Source organism: Culex quinquefasciatus, chromosome 3 (assembly GCF_015732765.1).
Source record: "Culex quinquefasciatus strain JHB chromosome 3, VPISU_Cqui_1.0_pri_paternal, whole genome shotgun sequence".
Classification (NCBI taxonomy): domain Eukaryota; kingdom Metazoa; phylum Arthropoda; class Insecta; order Diptera; family Culicidae; genus Culex; species Culex quinquefasciatus.
In genome coordinates, this window is record NC_051863.1 from 184,620,877 (window position 1) to 184,639,771 (window position 18,895).

General features: G+C 36.9%; 3 protein-coding genes across 4 annotated transcripts; 1 reads left to right on the forward strand and 2 right to left on the reverse strand.

Moving 5' to 3' along the window:
- Positions 1–1,733: 1,733 nt before the first annotated feature.
- Positions 1,734–7,569, reverse strand: LOC6046554 (eukaryotic translation initiation factor eIF1). The gene is made up of 3 exons (XM_038262142.1): positions 7,307–7,569; positions 2,675–2,832; positions 1,734–2,610 (listed from the first exon to the last, which is right to left on the reverse strand). The coding sequence occupies exons 1-3, from the start codon at positions 7,332–7,334 to the stop codon at positions 2,464–2,466; spliced, it is 333 nt and encodes a 110-aa protein (XP_038118070.1). The 5' UTR covers positions 7,335–7,569; the 3' UTR covers positions 1,734–2,463.
- Positions 7,570–12,316: 4,747 nt separating this feature from the next.
- Positions 12,317–14,812, reverse strand: LOC6046560 (zinc finger protein 665). 2 transcript variants are annotated; one of them, XM_038264105.1, is made up of 3 exons: positions 14,438–14,812; positions 12,677–14,382; positions 12,317–12,622 (listed from the first exon to the last, which is right to left on the reverse strand). In XM_038264105.1, the coding sequence occupies exons 1-3, from the start codon at positions 14,689–14,691 to the stop codon at positions 12,390–12,392; spliced, it is 2,193 nt and encodes a 730-aa protein (XP_038120033.1). In that variant the 5' UTR covers positions 14,692–14,812; the 3' UTR covers positions 12,317–12,389. The 2 variants fall into 2 exon arrangements, with proteins under 2 accessions (XP_038120033.1, XP_038120032.1); XM_038264104.1 differs by having other exon boundaries at positions 12,677–14,385.
- Positions 14,813–17,193: 2,381 nt separating this feature from the next.
- Positions 17,194–17,929, forward strand: LOC119769750. Its single transcript, XM_038263282.1, has 2 exons — positions 17,194–17,462; positions 17,524–17,929. The coding sequence occupies exons 1-2, from the start codon at positions 17,285–17,287 to the stop codon at positions 17,925–17,927; spliced, it is 582 nt and encodes a 193-aa protein (XP_038119210.1). The 5' UTR covers positions 17,194–17,284; the 3' UTR covers positions 17,928–17,929.
- Positions 17,930–18,895: the final 966 nt, after the last annotated feature.

An 18,895-nucleotide genomic window follows, 5' to 3' on the forward strand; every position in this document is an offset into this window, starting at 1 on the left:
TTTCAACCAAATGAGCTGAAATTTGGTGTGAGAGTCCCTTTGGGTATGCCCTACAAGGGGAACCACACCAGAACTTGATCTGAGAACTTTTCAAAATCCGTACCCACCCTAGTATGGATGAAATATTTATATGTTGTTATTTTGAAAAAAAAAACAAACCGTCCACGAAATCGTCAAAAATCTCTTACCATATGTTATTGAACAACAGTAATTGAACAAGGGAATTCACTCACTTAATTCTACAATAGTTCATAAGATTATGTTTAATCCTATTTGAGTTAGATAAATCATTTTGAGAAAAAATGTTACAGTTCCACAGAAACATAAAATTTCGCGAAATCCCGCGGAAAAAAACAAATTTCACGGATTTCACGCTCTCCGCGAAATCGTAAAATTTCACTAACCCTACTCATAACTTGTCGCCTGTTGAATAATAGTTAGACAGTTGTTTTTGATCAACATACGAGAAAAAATCCCAACATTAGTTAAATTACAGTTTGTTTCTCTTGTTAGATAGCTTAGTGTTGTCAAATACATTTGTACAACTTACTCTGATAACTTGCATCTTTTCTGGCAAGTTATACAACAGAAAAAAGTGCGCTTTTCCAGTTCACAAGAGTTGTGGTAACGAGGCGGATTGGTTATACAACCAGTTAGGAAATACGTTTATCAATATCTGACAAAGTGTGTTGTTTGGGATGTTGAATAATTTTCCAATGAAATTATTGTTTGTTTGAATAAAAAGAAGATACCTACTTATATTTTTTTTTCAACTTGCTGAAAATGCAAATGAGATATTTATGCGAACAAGGGCAGTAAACTACTCTAAAATTATTTATTATTTATTAGATCCAAGCTGACGGTCAAAATGACGATGATGACCAAATGTTATTGATAATTTGAAAGACAACCATTCAAATTTAAATAAAATGGGATCGCAGAACTCGAATTTAATGTTAAAAATAAGAAAATACAAACACACAAAAAAATTATTAATGAAAATTATACGAAGATCTGTTACACACCTTCGGAAAATCGAGTCTAAACGGTATTCCGGCCATTTTCGGTAGAATAAAAGTCTCCGTTTGTTTGGTGGTTACGTGAATATAACTTTATTATTTACTCGTGAAACTGTTACATTTTGTCTAAGTTCAAATGTGAAAAATTAAAATGAACAAAATTAAAAAAGGGGGAGGGAAAAACGAATAAGGATCAGCACAAACAAAACCGGAAGCGAAACTAAAACCACCCAAACTGCACCCAGTTAAAACTGCAGTGCTCAATTCCATCTTCTTCTCTAAACACGTCGATCGCATTTAAATACATGATTCTTCCAGCAGCTTCTACAACGGGCGCAGCAGCATTACGAACGCGAGCAAAAATCTGTTCTAAGTCAACAACATTTTTTGTTATGTTTTTGTTTTGGAAAGGCTTATTTTGACGAACGCGACCCGCGCAAGTAGCAGGTCGTTCTTCAACATCAACTAACCGATTTGGAAAATTGGAAATGCGGTGCCATTTGAAAAGTTCAACAGAAAAAAAAAATATTAACCAAAAGTGGTGATGGTGGGGGGAAAACAAAAAAGAAACTGCTTCGATTACAACTTACAGTGTGCTGCGAAATACTAACGGCTTCTCTTCGATCTTCTACACTACACGGGGCACAAAACAGTTACTACTGGCTTGTTCCGATTCGTCGTTTTACTTCAAGAGTGTGAGGAATTTAATTATTTTGCTCTCTATTACCTACGCATCATTTATTAAACTTCACAATCATTTCAAGTGCTGTTATTTGTTAAATTTTACAATTATTTCAGAATGAAGAGAGAAAGAGAGTGTGGGAAAAACGGAAGCTAAAAGTGGTTGGTGTTTTACTGTGTGTGTTTTGTGATCATCAAATTGTTATGTTGTCGTTTCTCAGCAGTGATTTTAAAGCGAATTCAGTTCATGTTGTTTTTTGTTTGTTTTTTACTAACTCATCCCGGCCAACGACGGCACTCCGGCGACTCTTCTTATTGGCGTCGTCCCCGCGATGGTGGCAGACAGAATAAGGAGCGGCAGGGCGTACACGCGCGCACGTACGGGACTACACATTTATTTAACTCACACACGCACAGAGAATTGTATGATTTGTGTTTGATATTTCGTTTTGCTGGTTTTGGTTGTGAAATTCTGGTTGCTGTTTTACTGTGGAATACACCTCCTCCTCCTCCTCCTGGTGGGTGGCGGCGGTGGTCGTCGTCGTCGTTGTCGTCGTCGGTGGCTGAAGATTCCCAATCCGAGTGTTTGTGTGTTTGTTGCTGTTTGTGGCTTGTTAGGCCGGTCCGGTTACGTTTGCGCTGTCACATCTATCTAGAGAATCTCACACACCACGCGGCTTCGGCGGCGGTCAACGACAACAACAACAACAACAGTACCAACTGGGTGGAGATGATGATGATGCAGGTGGTGCTGTTTCCGCGCTTAGAAACCGTGCACCTTGAGCTGGTCCGGCTTCGCCAGGCCCGACTTGGTCAGCCACTGGCAAATGTTTTCCCGCTGGTCGCCCTGCAGCTGCAGAACCTCACCGTACTCGGGGTGCTCGATCACAGTGCCATTGCACGCAAATTCCTGCAAGAGAAAAACAATTACAATTACAATCGATCTCAACCGTCAATTCTCAACCCAAACTCACCTTCTTACATGCTCGCACGATCTTCTTCAGATCGTACTCCGCCGACAGACCCTGCACGGTGGTTAGTGTTTTGCGACCATTCCTCTGCTGGATTCTTATGTGCACGAGTCCGTCTTGTACATCATCATCAGCACCCTTTATTGCATCCGCAAATGGGTCTGTGCGTGGGAAAAAAAGAGAAGAACAAAAATTAACTTAATTTTGATTTGCAATAAATTGCGCGAACATCCCAGCCTGCGGTTGCCTCACTCTCGAGAGTCTCTTGTTTGTTTGTTGGGTAAAGTTCGATTCGACAAGCACAAGCAAGAGTAAAGTGCATGTGTCTTTTATTGCGTCTCAGCAGATCATCAGCTGGGGTGCTGAATCACGCCGTCAGAGCACACAACACGCGTTGACCGTAGTTGCAGCGTGATCTGTACGTGAGGAGTGTAGGGGAGTTTGGGGTACCAATGAGATTTATTTAGACACCTTTTTTACACCATTTTTATCAAATATTCAAATTATAAATAGCATGTAAGTTTGGCAAGCTCATCGAAGCTCTCACTAACTTGATCAATTAAGTATATTCTAAAAAAAATGAGAAAAAAAAGCCAGATTGCAAAATTAAGTGTAAATCTGAGCTTTAAAAACAAAGATTTTTATTTTTGAGAAATATTATTGGAGTTACTGTCATCCAGGTAAAAAATAAATAAAACATAAATATGCCAAATATGCACTAACTGGGCTGTAAACAATAACAAAGCAAAATGATCGAGGGGTCAGTGGATGCAAAAATTAATATCAGCAAATAAAAAATCATTTTCAGGTTTTCATAAAATGTCTTATCATATTCAAAGGATATTGAAAAAAATATTTAAAAAAAAATTATGAAATAGAAAAAATTAATAAAAATTTAAAAAAAATCAGAAAAAATGTTACAAATTTAAAAAAAAAAAATTAAAAACAGTTAAAAATGCAGCCAAACGTCAAAAAAACAATAATAAAGCAAAATAATCGAGGGGTCACTGAATGCAAAAATGAATATCAATAAATAAAAAATCATTTTCAGGTTTTCATGAAATTTCTTGTCATATTCAAAGCATTTTTGAAAAAAAAATTAAATTAAAAAAATTAAAAACTAAAAAAAATAAATAAAAACTTTAAAAGTTTAAAAAAATAAAACCTTTAAAAAAATTACAAAAATCAACAAAAATTTAAAAAATTTAAAAAAATAAAGACAATAAAAAATTAATAAAAAATCAAGAAATAAAAAAAAAACATAAAAAATAAAAAAATTAAATTTAAAAAATTAAAAAGCAAAAACTTAAAAAATTTAAGAAATTAAAAACTTAAAAAATATTCATAAAAATAATAAAATGTAAAAAAAAATCAAAAATTTCAGAAAGGAGAATGGGCAAATTTGTATGGGAGCTGGTCCAAGGATACACAAACGGTAGAAACTTTATTTCTGGAGTTTTTTTTTTTTTTTTTGAAAAGGTCCAATAAATCAAATTTTTAATTTTTGCTTTTTGGGTGTTTTTAGAACCGCCTTGAGTAAGGGGTATTCAAAAACACCCAAAAAGCAAAAACTAAAAATTTGGTTTATCGGACCTTTTCAAAAAAAAACTCCAGATTTGAAAGATCTCGCCGAGACATGAAAAAAAGTCTTCTGGGCGAATTCTCTAAACCCCGGGGTTCAAAAGTTACAAGTTGTTAAAGTTTGAGTATTTTGGGTTGAAATGTACAAAAAATCGTACTTTTGCTATTTCTAAAATCATTCATAAAATCCTTATTTTATTATGGATTTCGATCATCTTGATTTCATTCGACGCGTATCAGCCAAAACTACAAGTTTTGATAAGTTTAAGCATGATTGAATCATGACTTCTCTTGCCTTTGTACGTTTTAACCGTTTACAGTAGAAGTCTAATTTAAAAATTAAAAACTCAAACAAAAATAAAAAAATAGAAATTCTTAGATTTGTGTGTTTCAATTGATAGATTTTCTATTTGTTTTAATTTGCTGAAGATTTATTTTTATATTTATCTTTTTTTTGAAAAATTCTAGTTATTTCGTTTTTATTTAAAAATAATTCCGTCATTTTTTTTATATTAAAAAATCAATAAGGCCGTTGCAAATATTTTTCAAAGCTTATGTCGCCCCCCTCCTTTCAAAATTGGTCCGAAAAATCAGGGGACAAAAAATAGTTTTTTCAAAAAACTTCAAAATTTTAATACAAATAGATGATTTTTAAATATTAAAAAAATTAAAACTTTAATTTAAAAAAATCATTTTTTTTTACAAATTTTAAAATTTTTAAAAGTTAATAAAATTTAAAAATTGAAAAAATTTAAAGAATAAAAATTTGAAAATTAAAATTTAAATCTCTAAAAATTAAAAAAAAATCTAAAATTAATTTTTTTTACAATTTTAAAATTTTTAGCAGTTAATAAAATTTAAAAAATCTAAAAAATTTAAAAAGAAAAAAATTAAAATTTAGAAAATTTTCAAATAAAAAAATTAAAATTTAAAATCTCTAAAAAATAAAAAAAAAATCTAAAAATTCAAAAAAAAATTAAAACAATTAAAAAAATTTAAAATTTAAATAAATTTAAAAATTAAAAAAAAAAGCTGAAAAACCTAAAAAAAAAAATTTAAAATAGAAAAAAATAAAATTTAAAATCTCTAAAAAAAAAAATTCTAAAAATTAAAAAAAAAATAAAGCAATCAAAAAACTTAAATAAATTTGAAAATTAAAAAAAATAAGCTGAAAAATTTAAAAAACTAAAAAAATTGAAAAATTAAAAAAAAATCAAAAAATATAAGTGTTAATTTTGTTTTCTTTTTTTTTGCGCATGAAGGTGGGATAGCCAGAAAAATTTAGAAAATTTTAAAATAAAAAAAATAAAAATTAAAAGTCTCAAAAAATTAAAAAAAAATAAAATTTCTAAAAATACAAAAAAAAATTAAAACAATTCAAAATGTTTAAAAATTTAAATAAATAAAAAAATTAAAAAAAGCTGAAAAATTGAAAAAAAAATATAAATTGAAAAATTTAAAAAATTCTAAAATTATTAAAGTGTTATTTTTTTTTTCTTTTTTTTGCGGATCGAGATGGGATAGCCAGGATCAAGTCAGTCCCAGTCCGGTTGTGTAAAGGAACGGTAATGGTCGCGTCAATCACATGCGGATCGCACTCCATGGGAGCGGGGATTGAGGACATGATTGGGTAGGTTAAAATGAGATTGTTTTTGTGAGAGATTGTGTTACGGTGTAAATAAGCGAAATATAAAAGTGTTAAAAACTTTAAAAACTCTGATTTTTTTAATTCCTAAAATAATTAAAATTTAAGCAATTTAAAAAATCAAAAAGATTTAAAAAAATTAAAAATCGATTCGAAAATAAAATAAATAAATAAATAAATAAGAAATTTAAAATATTAAAAAATGCAATAGTTGGTTGGCCGTTGCGAATATTTTTTGAAGTTTATGTCCTGATTGGAAAGCAACTGTACGCCTGTCAAATGCATTTTAAAACACTTTTTACATCCATATCAAGGTATTGACGGATTTTTGGCGAAATAAACTTTTTCTGCATTGATAATGCATGTTTGGGCTGGATCAAAAATATTTTAAATTTGTAATTCCTATATTCGCTGGACAGGTGTTTCATGCACTTTAAAACACTTATTTCATTCAAATGTTGAAAGCATAAAATTCAATTTCTAAACTTTTTTTTATTTTTTGCGGTGGGAATGACAAGGTAGCAAATTTGATCTCGGTATTCATGAGCCGGGTGCAAATCAGGTGGGAAATCTTACCCCACACTCCCCTACAAAAGCGATCGTTTGACTCGAAGTGCTGCAGTTTGCGGTACCGTACGTGAGACTTGTTGTGAAGGCTCGCTGACACCAGCAGAATCAGGAAGCGTGAGCGTGGTTTCAATCAAGTTCAAGGAAGTTTACCTGAGCCTGTTAAGGACAATTTATACCTGGAGGCGAATGCAGTGATGCTTCTTTTTGACTTGGACTGCAGGTAGTTTAGAGAACTTTCCAAATTCGAACTGCATACATTCTGAAAACCAAAACAAACGCCGATGACTCATTTGGCAAAAACGGACATCAGATTTTCCACTATTCACCCTCCAAACCTCCACCCACCATCGAGGTACCCCTCGTCACGATTTGTTTAAAACGTCATCGGTCGCGGGGTTTCGAGAAGAAACCGGAAGAGAAAGTAACTAGAAACTTGTCCTCGAATCCGTGGCGCGACCACCCTGACCCAATTCCGGTTCCAGACGATGATGTCACCGATCAAATTGAAACTCAATTACAAATTGAATTGTTTCCATGCGCTGCGTCTTCGTCAAAAAATTAAAGAAAAAAATCCTTGACGGAATGAGGTCGCGCCGCGCCTTTGTCCCGCGAACGGAACACAAAGCACAAGCAATCGCCCAGAAATCGCTGACGATTGAGGAACCTTGAGCGGGTACCTTCAAGTCCAAGTAGGCATCGTCGACCAGCAACAGCAGCAGTATGGCAAGAGGCGAATTTTAATTGGCGGCCATCTTGGAATTTCTCGAGAGTTCGGCATTTCTCGCAGGCGACCAGGCAGGAAATGGGGAGTTCCGCGGCGCGTGTAATGTACTACTCACCGAATGTATTTAGATTCTGGATGGACATACGATAAACAAAATTGACCCGGAGAAGAAAATTAAGCTGGCCTGGCCTGCTCGCTGGTTTGTAAGCTGCTTGCGGTGGTTGCGACGGCGGCGTGGGGAATTTACACACACACGGGGGCTGCTTCTTCTTGGCTTTTTTTTTGCTTGCTCGCACTAGAGTAATTTGGTTCTCCACGGGGGGAGGAAGCACTCGCGTGGCTGCTCTGGTTGGTGGTCCGAAGTTGAATGAGTGTGGACAACGGAGAGAAGAATTTCTGTCAAATCGCACATTTTGAAACGTCAAATTTGAAGGACGGCTAGTACTGCAGTTTTGGGTGTGTGTGAATCATCCCCCGTTGAGTTTGTTTACAGTGGTAGCGGGCAGAGGTGCCCAGTGGGTTAAAATGACGATTGGTACTTTATTTAACACGAACGGACGTATAAACGAAGAACTTTGACTAAGGGCTCTTCACCAAGGGGCTGGAAACTCTAATATTTTTTTAAAATACTGAGTATATTAACGATATTCCAGTATACTTGTTAGTATACTAACCGAAAAGCAATAAACTGTTAGTATGTATATTAAGATACTCTCAGTATATTGGTAAGTATACTGGCGATATGTAATAAGTATACTAACATATATTTTGATATACTGGTTGACATAATAATTATAGCTCTAAGAGTTTCCAACCCCTTGCTCTTCACAGGGTTGTTACGGAGAAGTCGAAAAAAAAATCCGCGCAGGATTCGCGCCGTCCAAAAACCCAATCCGCGCCATTTTTTGAAAAATAATTTCGCGACAAACATACAAGAGAGTTTCATAATAACTTCTTTTTTATGAAAAAAGAATGTACATATTTGAGAATTAAAAATTGAACTCGTTTTATGTTTAAGGGCTCTGTCGGAAGAAACGCAAAAATCTCAAAAGTTCAAATCTGGAGTTTTTTTTGAAAAGGTCCTATAAACCAAATTTTCAATTTTTGCTTTTTGGGTGTTTTTGAACACCCCTGACTCAAGGCGGTTCTAAAAACACCCAAAAAGCAAAAATTGAAAATTTGGTTTATAGGACCTTTTTAAAAAAACTCCAGAAATAATGTTGTATTCAAAAATACATTTTTCAATCCAGAATAGCCTCATGAAGCCGAATCTCAGAATGCAGAATCTTGAAACGCCGAAAATTATATGGACAAATTTATTTTTGCTAGGATAAAGCAAACCAGAGGGAAAAGCCATAACAATAATTTTGGCACAAAAAGGCAATCTGGAGTTTTTTTAAAGGTCCAATAAACTATTTTTTTTTTTTTGCTTTCTGGGTGTTTTTTATTACTCTTTTATTACTGACGGTTTCAAAAACACTCAAAAAGCAAAAAACTGGAAATTTGGTTTATTGGACCTTTTTAAAAAATACTCCAGAAAAGAAAAATAGAAATGTATACATTTAAAAATTTAGATTTAAAACCTAAATAAAATTTAAATTTAAACAAATTTTAAAAATTGGTTGTAATTTGTCCTCAAATTTTCGCTAACCTCTTACTCACGACTCCAAAAATGCTCCATCAGATCAGATTTTCTGTAATCTAAGAAGGTGACAAAAATTATAGCATTTAAGCAATTTACAAATTCACAAATTTACAAATTTACAAATAAACAAATTTACAAATTTACAAATTTACAAATTTACAAATTTACAAATTTACAAATTTACAAATTTACAAATTTACAAATTTACAAATTTACAAATTCACAAATTTACAAATTTCCAAATAAACAAATTTACAAATTTACAAATTTACAAGTTCACAAATTTTCAAATTTTCAAATTTTCAAATTTTCAAATTTACAAATTTACAAATTTACAAATTTACAAATTTACAAATTTACAAATTTACAAATTTACAAATTTACAAATTTACAAATTTACAAACTTAAAATTTACGAATTTAGGCCGATGCAAATATTTAAAAAAGGGGGGGGGCAAAAAAATAAAAAAATATAAAAATTTAAATAACAAGCCATAGTCTTCCCAATTAAATGAAAAAAAAGTGTTTTAAAATGCATTTTACACTAATTCAGTTGTTTTGCATTAATCATTAGTTTTCAAAAAATCTAAGATCTGACAAAGACAGAAATTGTATCGAAAAAAAAAGATTTTGCATAAAAAAAATCAAATTTTCAAAAAATCTTAAGATTTTTTAATAAACCCAAACATGCTAAAAATGATTTTAAACGCAGGAGAATGTATTTTAATTTGATTTCAGTTGGTTGCACTTGAATTTTCATTGAAATTTTGAAGTTTATTGTAAAAATATTTTTTTTGCCCCCTGATTTTTCGGGCCAATTTTGAAGGGGGGGGGGGGTGACAAAAACTTTTAAAAATATTTGTACCAGCCTTAATAATTTAAGAATAATTTGAAAATTATAAAAAAATCTATTTTTTCTCGATCTACCACCGACAATCGAAAAAATCTCGATTCAAGTTCGAATCTTGACAAAATTTTTAAAAAATTCCTAATTTTCAAACAATTTAAATTTTTTCAATAGATTCAGAAATTTAAAAAAAATTAAATTTCAGAAAATTTAGATTTTTTTTTAAATTTATTACTATTCATAAAATTTAAAAACCTTAAAAATAAAAAAAAAACATCAAAAATTTGAAAATTAAAAAAAGATTGTGGATTAACTTAGAGCATGAAAGGACGTTTAAGAAACAAAAAATAATAATAATAATATTGAATGTATGGCCCTTTTGAAATGTTAGTCTTGATTTAAATTTTTTTAAATATTTTATTCGAAAAGATCGGAAAATTTCACGAATGTTTCATATTTTAACATTGTAAATCGGACCATTAGTTGCTGAGATATCGACATTAGAAAATGGTGGGTTGTTTGGGTGAGACTTAGCAAACGTCAATTTTCCTGTTTTTAAACCTTTGCATGGCAATATCTCAGCAACTAAGGGTCGTATCAACAATGTTCAAAAAAGCAAAATATAGAAAATATTCTCAGCTTTTCAAAAATATGTTTTTTAGAAGTGGGAAAACATGTGCACTAATTTAAAAAAAAATAAAAACTGCGACTATTTTCAAAAAAGTCTCCTAAATATGGATTTAACTTGAAAACGGAGCACTTAATCAAAATTTCACTAAAGTTCTTTTTAATTGCAAATTTGATTTTACATCGAAAAATGAAGTTGAAAAATTTCTGCGACCGATTTTTGATTTTTTGATAAAATCAGTATTGATTCAAAAATTCATAACTCGCTCAAAGATTATTTGCACAACCTGGAAATTTCTGAAAAGTTGACATTTGATGTCCTCTAAAACATATCTAAAATAAAAAAATTAAAAATAGTGTTTTTTTGCAAAGCAAATTTTAGTGTCAAAAAGTTAAATAAAAAATCACCAAAAATGTTTTAACGTGTATCATTTTTTCCAGTGTAGTCCGTATCTATACCTACAACTTTGCCGAAGACACCAAATAGATGTAAAAATTCCTTCAAAAGATACAGATTTTAGAATTTTCATACATCATTTTTGTATGTACAGCCGCCAAATTTGTATGGAAAATTATATGGACAAACTAATGATGCAAAATGGCTTCATTGACCATACCGAAGGCACCAAAAAAGAATTTAAGAAAAAAGACCGATTTCGTAGAGCTAAAAGTAACCATAAAAGTAGTGGAAGGTGGATTTATTGATATCCATTTTACCCAATTCCCAATTATTTTTAAGTTGAATATTTTAAGCTGAATATTTTTTTAATTTATTTTTTTCTGTATTTTTAAAATTAAATATTGTTGTTTATTTGTTCTTGTTTTTTTAAGTTACTTACTTTTTATTCAATTTTATTTCGATTTTCTTTGAAATTTTTAAATAAAGAAAATCAATTTCTAAGAGCTAAAACAAGTATTTTTTAATGATTTTTATCGATTCAATTCCTAAAAAAAAATAATTTGTATTATTTCGAAATTTAAATTATAAATTTATAAAAATTTTGAGCAAGAAAAAAGTATTTTTTTAATCTTTTTAAATTTTTGAAACTTTTTTTTTTTTAAATATTTTTGATTTTTTTTAATTTTTAAAAAAAATTAAAGCTTCTAAAATTTTTAAAATTTTTGAAATTTTTGAAGTTTTTTAAAATTGTCTGAAGTTAGTAAGTAATTTTAGATTTTTAATTTTGCAATCTTTTCACATTAAAAATATTTAACTCAGATTTTTTTTTAAATATTCCGTTAAAAAAATATTCATAAAAATGATATCACAGATTACGATCGTAATTTCTCGATCCACGATCGAGATTTCTCAACAGTAAAATTACGATCGTAATTTGTCGATGGTAAGTCGTAGTAAAAGCAAAGCAATCCACTTTAACGACCGCCGGGTCTTTTGTGGGCTCTGTTGCAAGTTTATGCTCATTTCTAGGCGTCCGAAGGTTACGTGTGGTGAGTCACCTAAAACCTCTTTTACGCAAATGGACCGACGTTTTACTTCCCCATCCGATAGAAGGTCAGGAGGATAAAGCGGGAATTGAATCCGCGCCCCATAGCAACTTAGGGATCGGCAGCCGAAGCCGCTAACCACCGCGCCACGAGGCCCTCTAAGTCGTAGTACTAACGAGAAATCTCGTTCGTGAGTCGAGAAATTACGATCGACCACGCAAGCTCCGTAATCCAATCAGTTCTCGAGAAATATTCATTGGGAAAATCTGCAAAAAAAACATGGTACGTTCGATTTTTTCTTGCTGTGCTTGAATTGACTGGAAAGGGGCCTTAACAACCCTCAGATCATGAGCTGACTCCAGATGCGTTGCAAGTAAACTCGATTCAGGTTCAGGTCGTCGGTTCAGGGCTGCCTCTCTTGGCCATATCAGCGTTTCGTACATGGTGCACTTTGACCGTCGAGTAAGGTGTTACCAGACCATAAGAGGCTTGTGGAGTCCGTATTAGGCACGTCTGAAACGGAGTTGTTAATGGGCTTTCGGAAAAATCAAACCTATGAACTAGAGACAAGTACGCAATTTAATGATTAAGCCACAAACATACAGTTCACACTCATACTTACTTACACACGCCTTCAATACTCGCACCCATCGCCACCAACTCCAACGCTTCCACCGCCAACGGGCCCACCCTCCTGATCATGGTTCACCACCATGCTTTCCGCCCGTTCCTCACCGATGCCCTCCTTTTCCATGCAACGCTTGCGGTGCTTGTAGAACGTCGGTTGATCCCCGAACGCCTTCCCGCAGATTGGGCACGTAAACGGACGTTCCCCTGTGTGGGTGCGCCGATGGTTCATCAACTGGCCTGAAAAACGAAGGTTTGTTAGCTGGTTTACTAACAGAATTTTAAATTACTTACCCTTTTGCGAGAATCCCTTGTCGCACAGGTCACACTTGAAGCGCTTGTCGTCCTGGTGGATGAGGCGATGGCGCGAAAAGTTTGACTGCAGGCTGAACCGCTTCAGACAGATCGTGCACTGCCACGGCTGGGACGGGTTGTGCGACTCCATGTGGTCGCGGAGCTGGGCAGCGGACGAGTGCGGTTTGTTGCAAATCTCGCACGCAAACAGGTCCGTGTGGATGTTCATGTGCGCCGTGAGCGTTTGCTCTTGGAGGAACTGCTGCGGGCACTGGGGACAGCTAATGTACGGGTACTGGCGGTCCGAGTGGGCGTCGTTGATGTGCTTCTGGAGGTCGGTTGAGCGGCTGAAGACGTCGGAGCAGAGCGCGCAGGGAATCGACCGCGTGATGGCGTTCTGCGGGCGGAACTTGGGCTGTTGGTTCTTGTGGTTCAGGAAGCGATGCTTGTCGTAAAGAGCTTGGGTTAGGAAGCGTTCTTCGCAGTAGCGACACTCGTAAGGAAGGACGCGTTCGTGCATTAGGGTGTGCTTCGTTAGGGCCGTTGAAGTTTTGTACGTATTTTCACACTTGTCACACTTGTAAGGACGTTCTTTCGTATGCACGATGTAATGCTTTTCAAGATTGGCTTTAGTTGCGAAAGTTTTTCCGCAAATTTTGCACGTCGCCGCTGGCATCTTTTTGTGCTGATACAAGTCGTGCTGCTTCAACAGAGAATCGGTTAGGAAGATCTTTCCGCACGATTCACACTGGTAGACCTTGTTCTTTCGCTTATACTTCTTCGGAAGCACGTGATCCGCTCCGTGAACCTTATTCTCGTGGACTTTCAAGCTTTCCTTGGCGCTAAAGCAAAGCGTACAGAACTGGCACTTTCGAGGTCGCACCGTGATGTCGTGGCAACTCAGATGCCGATTGTAGATCGTGACCTTACCGAACGCCTTGTTGCACTCGTTGCAGCGGTAGTCGATCTTTCCCGCGTGGACTTCCGTCAAATGTGCCACCAGTTCGTCGTTATTCTCAACAATCAACTCACAAATGTAGCACTTTTTGTCCAGAATGTTTCTCAGATAATCGTGACGCACCGGCTTCGGCGATCCCGGCTTCCGACCACGTTTCTTCTTAACCTTTTCCCCAAATTCCTCAGTTCGTGGTTTCGGCTTCCGGCCGCGCTTCTTCAACTCCCTAGCAGGCCTTCCCGCGGGACGTCCCCGCTTGCGACGCAGTCTCGCCAACGGCTTATCATCCTCATCGGACGACGCAGACGACGAAGACGGCGACGACGACGATGACGAAGACGACCCTCCTCGATCGTCAGCCACCTCCGGCTCCGACTCCTTCTCCCTTGGTTCCACCACCTCCGGCAGTTCCTCCTCCAGCACCTCAACCTTCGCCTCCACCATCAGCGTTTCCACCTTTATGTCCGCCTCCAGCTGCGTCTCCTTGCGGGCCAAATTCATCAACTCCCGAAAGTCCATCTCCTGCTGCAGCGTTTCCCGGGCCCAGTTCTTCAGCACGTCCACCTTGACCAGGCACCGCTCGCAAATGTTGGACAGAAAGTCGTCCGGGGCCAGCGAAACCTTCATCACCGCCCGGATCGTGTTGCTCAGCGTGACGTGTTCCAGCTTGCCCGACTTGGGAAACATCTCCGATCGCAGGCCAATCCGCAAACACAGCCGACAGCTGGACACTTGCACCGTTTCGCCGTTCCTACTCAAAAATAAATATCAAAACCTGACGGAATCCAAAAACCAAACCCCCTCACCAATTCCGGAAGCAGCACGGCTCCTGGTAGCTGATCATACTGGTGGTGTCGTCCCCGGCAAAGTGGGCCAAACAAAGTCGTCGCCTTCGGGATTCCGCGTCCTCCTCCACCTCTGCCGCTGCTCTGGGTTGAAGTTTCTGGCCGGTGCCCAGCTCGATGGACGCCTGCCATCGGTCGGCCAGTTTGGCCGACTGGGGGAACTCCACCAAATACTCCTGGTCGCTAGCGTTGCAGCCGGGCACTACGCAGGTCATGGCTGCGTCGGGGGTTTCTTTTTCGTGCGGAATTTATCGGAACATTACGCGAGGAGACAGATTTTTTGAAGTTGACAAAATTTATGCGGACTCTTTTCTTGAGCGGTGCAGTACTAGAATGGGTTTGTTTACTCACGCAAGGCAGTGGTGGCAGTTGTTGGGGAAATTGGGGCAGACAGTGGGGATTCGCTAATCTGAACATTTTTACCTGTGCTGAAATGTTGTTCGCAAAGCAATTTCAATTTTGAACTTGTTGGAACCTCAATTTTGAACTTTTTGGAACCTGCTTTGAACGATAATAATTTTCTGTCTTATTTGCTCTGCTCTTACAATCGCAAGCTTATGGAGGTTCTCCGCTTACCCTAGAGTGGAACCAATTTACATTTTGGGTTCGCATCTTGGTTCGCATTAAAGTATTCTGTGATTTTTTAAATATTTTCATTTCAAAACTGGAAAGTCTATGACGTCAAAAAAATCAAACCATCCACAACAACGACCCCGGGTCTTTTGTGGTCTCTATTGCAAGTTTCTGCTTGAACCTAGGAATCCGAAGGCTTGAATGGGGAGAGCACCCAAACCTCTTTCTACTCCAAGGAACCTTCCACCCCAGTGTTTGAACTGACGACCTTCACTGAAAGAAAGGCACATAGTAATGTCACATGTTTTACACATGAATCTGCCCCATTCGACTTCACATGTGAATGTCATGTGTAAATCACATAGAAATTTTTCATTGCGGAACCGGTAAATTCAAGTGAAATTCTCATCGAAATGAAATGAAAAACACGTGAGATTCACATGTAATCACACATGATTATCACATGAAATTCTTTTGAAAATCAAATGGATAGCACGTTAAAATGCGTTTTTTCAGCAGGTTAAAATATTTAATCAAAACAGCAATCTTTTTCAAAATTAGTATTTTATTTATCATATTCTATTGTTTTTTTAATATTTATAACACAACAAAATCACATCTCGGCAATGCCGGCCGGATCGCATTAACACAAAAAAAAAAATCAACAGGAATTCCCTTGCTTTGCCGCATCGCCACTTGCTGTTCCTTCGTCACTGGTCAATGGCCACCGAATTTTCCTCCGAGCCCTTTTTGGACACTGTGCGCACTCGAAACTTTATCAAAATTCGATCCACTGCGGTCTTGATACTCCTCGATTTCCTGAAAAAATAAAGAAAAACTTTCTAGCTAAGCATTTTTTATAATAATGAAAATGCTTACCGTGTTAATAACGATTCCTAATGAATTTTGTTTTTACAACCTTAATTTTAACAAATTAAAACTTTTTGGCCTGGGGACGAGCTCCGCAAGTGCCTTTCTCTTTCTCGCCATCTTGCTTAATGAATTTCCGAGAAAAACTGCCCACTTGGCTTTCAAATTCAAAACATACAGTTTTAACGTGGTTTCCACTTCACTACCATGGGAAAAGATTGATGGGGCCAATCCAAGAGAAATTCACTTGAATCCAACGTGAATACCATGCGATAAAAGAGTGAAAAGGTTTTGGCTAGCAATCAGCTGGTTTCAAATGATTATCACGTCCATGTGACATGTAAATCATGTTAGGATCAAAGGAAAAGCACGCTGAATTACCGTGTTTACATTTTGAGCATCTCACGTGGAAAAACATTTGAATTTACTATGCCAGTTTCTTTCAGTGTTTGGATTGCGAGTCCAACCGCCGCCAGTGATTCCACCGGAGTAGGGGCTTGGTTTGGTGTGTTGTTTGTACTTATGGCATGGAGACGACTCCTACACCTGGAATGACTTAACGGCCTAACATCAACCAAGGCCGGGACCTACATTTTACTTCCTCATCCGATGGAAGGTTGGAGCAGATGGGAGTCGAACCCAGAATCATCCGCTTACAAAGCGGACAGCGTAACCATTCGGCCACGCACTGCCACCTATGACGTCTAGACTCCCAAAAAATCTTTAAAAGCGTGAGTTAAAATCGAGATTAGCATATTAACCATATCTAGACTTGTTTATTAGGTCCTATAATCAAATGTAAACATTGAGTGTATCTCTTTCACACCTTATGTCAATGTCCATCAGTGTATCCCTCAATGTTTACATTTGTTTTTAGGATCTTATTAAAAAATATATATACTCCATTAGGGTGTAATATGGTTGAATGGAAAAAAATATAGTTGTCCAAATTTAGCTAGCACAGCAACTTTTTGGTTCCTTATAGCACAGACAAACAGACGTAAATCTCTTTTTAATTCCATCAATCAGGAATATAACGGCTGATTTGAATTTAAACTTAGTTCTCGGATTATCCACCAGAATAGGATGGCGCTGCAATCAAGGCACACTTTCAAATGACGTTTAAGCTAGCGCGCCAAAAGTTTTGTTTTTTTTTTCTGCTGCTACTTGAGTGTGAGGATGGACCAGTTTGGAGAAGATTGGTCGGTGGAATTTTTGGATCCGGACCCGCCTCCGGGTGTGGATTCCGCTGAATGGTCTGTTGAGATAGATAATCCTCAATCCTTCCCGGCCGAACCGTTAGAAGAAGAGACGCCGGATTGGTTTGAAAGTTTTATCACAAAACACGAGCTACAGGATGAAGATATGCCGGATGCGAACTGCGGAAGTCTACTGCTAGACCAACACGAGCCACTGGACGAAGAAATGCCGGAAGCTACGAGTAACGATTCCGGTGTTCTGAACATCGGAAGATTCTTAGGCAATTCCAACAACGAGACGCCGTCCCATTCAGCTGATTTTGTTATTTCATCCGTCGGCGTTGGTAAATTTCAACTAGATCTTGAATGAATGCAATTAGAAACTGAATTTGGTCTACATTATAGATGGTGTACCCCAACTTGACCAGGTGAATGGGTTAGGCAATGCAGTGTCCACCGGAATCGCCTCGCCAACCTCGAGCACGCAAGAGACCGCGAGAATCTTGACTCCGTCGTGGTTCTCAAATCCGGCCTTAGTGAATGACGCGGTATCCAGCGATGGCAATTGCGCGGCCCGGCCGACTTCGAGCACGCAAGAGACCGTGATAATCTTAACTCCGTCGTGGTCCTCAAATCCGGCCGTCATGAATGACGCTGTTTCCAGCGATGGCGATTGCGCTTACCACGATTTCAGCAACTCGGTATTGACAACCCGGCCGACCTCGAGAATGTTGACTCCGTCGTGGCCCTCAAATCTGTCCCTCATGGATGAACCGGTGTCCAGCGATGGCAATTGCGCGACCCGGTAAGGTTGAAGATGTAGGTATAGACCGTCGACAACAAGGTCAACCTGGTCTCATACGATTATTTGGTTGCTTGCAAGTGGACTAAATTGCTTGCCGAGAAGGTATTATCCGCGCACCACCAAACCGAAGTGCGCAACACTTCTGTTGCGCGAAAAAATCTGTTGCGCCGAACAAAAATGTAGTGGTTTGTCGTTAGCGTGTACATCAGCCTGTGGCGCAACAGCTTTGACAGGTTGCGTTCGTATTTTGATTTTTGTCTGCTTTCACAATAGCTTAACCTCACGCCAAGAAATTTATTATTTAAACTCATGGCCAATTTGTGGGCATTGTTCACAAACAGCGCAGTAATACCCAAACCACCCTCAAACTGGTGCATCTTTCCATCAACCTCTGCAGCCTACACGAATGTTTCCTCGGCAAGATTTACCTAGTGCATGGCCGCAATCGGCCGCGGACGTGGACCGTCTGCGTGAGTTAAGAATTTGAACTTCTTGCATTCTTCTCACATGTTGGTAAACAAATGTAAATGTTAGTAAACAAATCTCCCTCCTCTCACTACAACAAGAGTGACCGCGTTCACTCACACACTAACCAATTCTCATATACAGTGATGCTTAATGCTAGTATTGGCCACCAGATCGAGCTACTAGCTAACCTTTTTCCATTTTTTTGTGATTGATGGATTTTCGTTAAATTTGTTCAATGATTTACGTCTGTTTGTCTGTGCTTATAGTGTCCTTAACAACTCCCCAAAGTTTGGTAACGATTGGTTAAGTCCCCACTTTGCGCAAAGCGATTCAATTTTCCATACAAATTTGTATGGGAAAAATATTTTTTTTGAATTTTGATATTTAAAAAATCCACGTTTCACGCTATATCAAAACCGGATTCATATTCAGATGCTCTGGAATGTGCTCTACAACTTTCCCGAAGAGAGTATGGTGCTAACATGCTCCTATAAAAAGATACAG

Excerpts from the sequence above, each read along its gene's own strand:
- LOC6046554 (XM_038262142.1), bottom strand. The coding sequence starts at position 7,334 with ATGTCCATCCAGAATCTAAATACATTCG. Across the intron at positions 2,833-7,306 it reads CCAGAATCTAAATACATTCG|ACCCATTTGCGGATGCAATA; the intron begins GTGAGTAGTACA and ends TCCCACGCACAG. Across the intron at positions 2,611-2,674 it reads TCGTGCGAGCATGTAAGAAG|GAATTTGCGTGCAATGGCAC; the intron begins GTGAGTTTGGGT and ends TTTCTCTTGCAG.
- LOC6046560 (XM_038264104.1), bottom strand. The coding sequence starts at position 14,691 with ATGACCTGCGTAGTGCCCGGCTGCAACGCTAGCGACCAGGAGTATTTG. Across the intron at positions 14,386-14,437 it reads CCGTGCTGCTTCCGGAATTG|TAGGAACGGCGAAACGGTGC; the intron begins GTGAGGGGGTTT and ends TTTATTTTTGAG. Across the intron at positions 12,623-12,676 it reads CAAGGGATTCTCGCAAAAGG|GCCAGTTGATGAACCATCGG; the intron begins GTAAGTAATTTA and ends TTCGTTTTTCAG.
- LOC119769750 (XM_038263282.1), top strand. The coding sequence starts at position 17,285 with ATGCCGGATGCGAACTGCGGAAGTCTACTGCTAGACCAACACGAGCCA. Across the intron at positions 17,463-17,523 it reads TATTTCATCCGTCGGCGTTG|ATGGTGTACCCCAACTTGAC; the intron begins GTAAATTTCAAC and ends TCTACATTATAG.